Source organism: Trachurus trachurus, assembly GCF_905171665.1.
Source record: "Trachurus trachurus genome assembly, chromosome: 13".
Lineage (NCBI taxonomy): Eukaryota > Metazoa > Chordata > Actinopteri > Carangiformes > Carangidae > Trachurus > Trachurus trachurus.
Window position 1 is genome coordinate 21,816,540 of NC_139892.1, and position 2,344 is coordinate 21,818,883.

General features: G+C 35.6%; 1 protein-coding gene across 1 annotated transcript; it reads left to right on the forward strand.

Annotated features, from left to right (window-relative positions):
- Positions 1–1,058: 1,058 nt before the first annotated feature.
- LOC310995501 (olfactory receptor 52Z1P-like) lies at positions 1,059–1,985 on the forward strand (the record flags this gene model as incomplete). Its single annotated transcript, XM_083984578.1, has 1 exon — positions 1,059–1,985. The coding sequence occupies one exon, from the start codon at positions 1,059–1,061 to the stop codon at positions 1,983–1,985; it is 927 nt and encodes a 308-aa protein (XP_083840704.1).
- Between the last annotated feature and the right edge of the window lie 359 nt (positions 1,986–2,344).

Below are 2,344 nucleotides of genomic sequence, written 5' to 3' on the forward strand. Positions count from 1 at the left end.
GCCTCAGCACATTAGACTGGCCTCTTCTGTGTCTGTTTATAAATCTATTCTCCTTGGCCTTTGACACCGTCACAACTTGGCTCATAAGTCGTGACAAAACGAACGACTGCCAAAGTACCAATAAATAAAATTATTTATTAACACAAAAGAGAAACTTTAAAGGGATAGTTCGCTCAAAATTCACCCTCTCACCTTCATGTGGACTAAGGGTTGGGAGAAGTTTCAGAGTCCTCCGTGCCTTCTCTGAGTTACAGCGGGGCTCCATGCAGCACTGCATGTCCATATGACGGTAGCGAACGGAGCTCACTTTTCTTCGTCCAAAAGGACACCAAAAACATCCAAATACCTCCATAGTGCTCGTCTGTAATGTCCCTCTTGTATTGAAGCCCCAACATGAGAAATTGTTCCGAAGAAAATAAATAAGTCTATATTTTAAGCTTGTTTTTTTATATATATATATATATATATATATATATATATATATATATAATTATATTATTAGTATTATTGTATAACACATAACATAATACTGAATTTATTTTTATTGTTTTTTATAATCATATGTCATACACTCAGTGTATCAGTAGACAATGCATACTGGTATATTGCTGTGACAAACACTGTAATCCAAATTTATGTTGTACCAATTTACCAGATTTGGCATAATAACTACATAAAAGATCAAGTTTGTGAAAATCTTGTGAAGCATCTCTCTTATCCTATCTCTTCTGACATCAATTAAACAGTAGTGTCCACGAGTGGTTCCCTTGATAATGAGGTCATTCTACTGTTGTGGGCGTCCACTGATTTAAAAAGGTTAAAATAAACAGGAGAGTTTCAGCTCAGTTAGGAGGGACCCACTGTGTCACTTCAGCTGGGCAATGTAAGGATCCACATGTGACATGAACTATATCTTATTGTTGTGTTCCAAAAAAATTGCAATGCATTTAATTGTGTCAAGCCTAATATCATTAAGGTGTATAATTGTATAATGGTTAATTCTCAATGTGTTCTTTCATCCTATCGACCTATCTATGTTATGAAGCTAAAGGAAGAGCATGACAAACTCTACACAGGTTTCATATTTCACACTTGCTGCCTACTTTGACACAGGGCTTTTCAGATATCTGTTTTTTATTATTGTTGTATTTTTATATTTGGTAATGGTTGGTGCCAATGTTTTGCTGATTGCGGTTATATGTATGAACAGGAGTTTACATGAGCCCATGTACCTGTTTCTGTGTAGCCTTTTTGTGAATGAACTGAATGGTAGTACAGGATTGTTTCCACTGCTGCTGGTTCAGATCCTCTCTGACATTCACACTGTGTCTGCGCCTTTTTGTTTCCTGCAGATCTTCTTTTTATACTTTTATGGAGCTGTGGAATATTTGAGCTTAGCTGCCATGTCTTATGACAGATACCTTGCGATCTGTTACCCTCTACAATATAATACGCAAATGACAGTTAACAAAATTGCTGTCCTTATTGTTTTGACATGGTTTTGCCCTTTACTAATTTGTATTGTGATGATATCCTTGAGTAAGTCTTTACAGCTATGTGGGGACATTATTGAGAAAATATACTGTGATAACTACTCCATTGTCAAACTGTCATGTTCTGACGTCACAATCAACAACATTTATGGACTACTTATTACTGCACTCTCAGTCTTTTGCCCTCTAATTGTAATTATGTACTCTTACATAAGGATTCTCAGAGTGTGTTTTTCTGGTTCTAAACAGACCAGACAGAAAGCTGTCAGTACCTGCACACCTCACCTTGCTTCTCTATTGAATTTCACCATAGGAGCTTCCTTTGAAATAGTGCAGAGCAGGTTTAATATGAAAAATGTACCCAATATTTTGAGAATATTTTTATCATTGTACTGGCTCACATGCCAGCCACTCCTCAACCCTTTAATGTATGGTCTAAATTTGTCCAAAATCCGCATCATATGTAAAAGTCTTGTATTTGCTAAAATGTAGGACACTTACTGTATGTGATGGCCCTTTAACTAATTTCTGTGTTTCCCAAACACAGAAAATGTACTTGTGGTTGGTTAAGGTCAAAACTGTAACACTTCAAATTCACCAGCATAACTGTGGAGACTCAAGCTGCTGCCTGAATAGACAATTCAGATTTACAAATGAAAAGACACTTTTTTCCATAATACTGTTTTGAAATACTTTATGAATAAAAGATATAAAATTATTTTTGTGAGGGGAGAGGGGACCACTGATATTTGCTCAGGCAACAAAAAGAAAACATTTCATAACAATACTATGGTATGATTATATTGATTTTATGAAAACCTATAGATGACGGTATTGTAATGATAATGTAA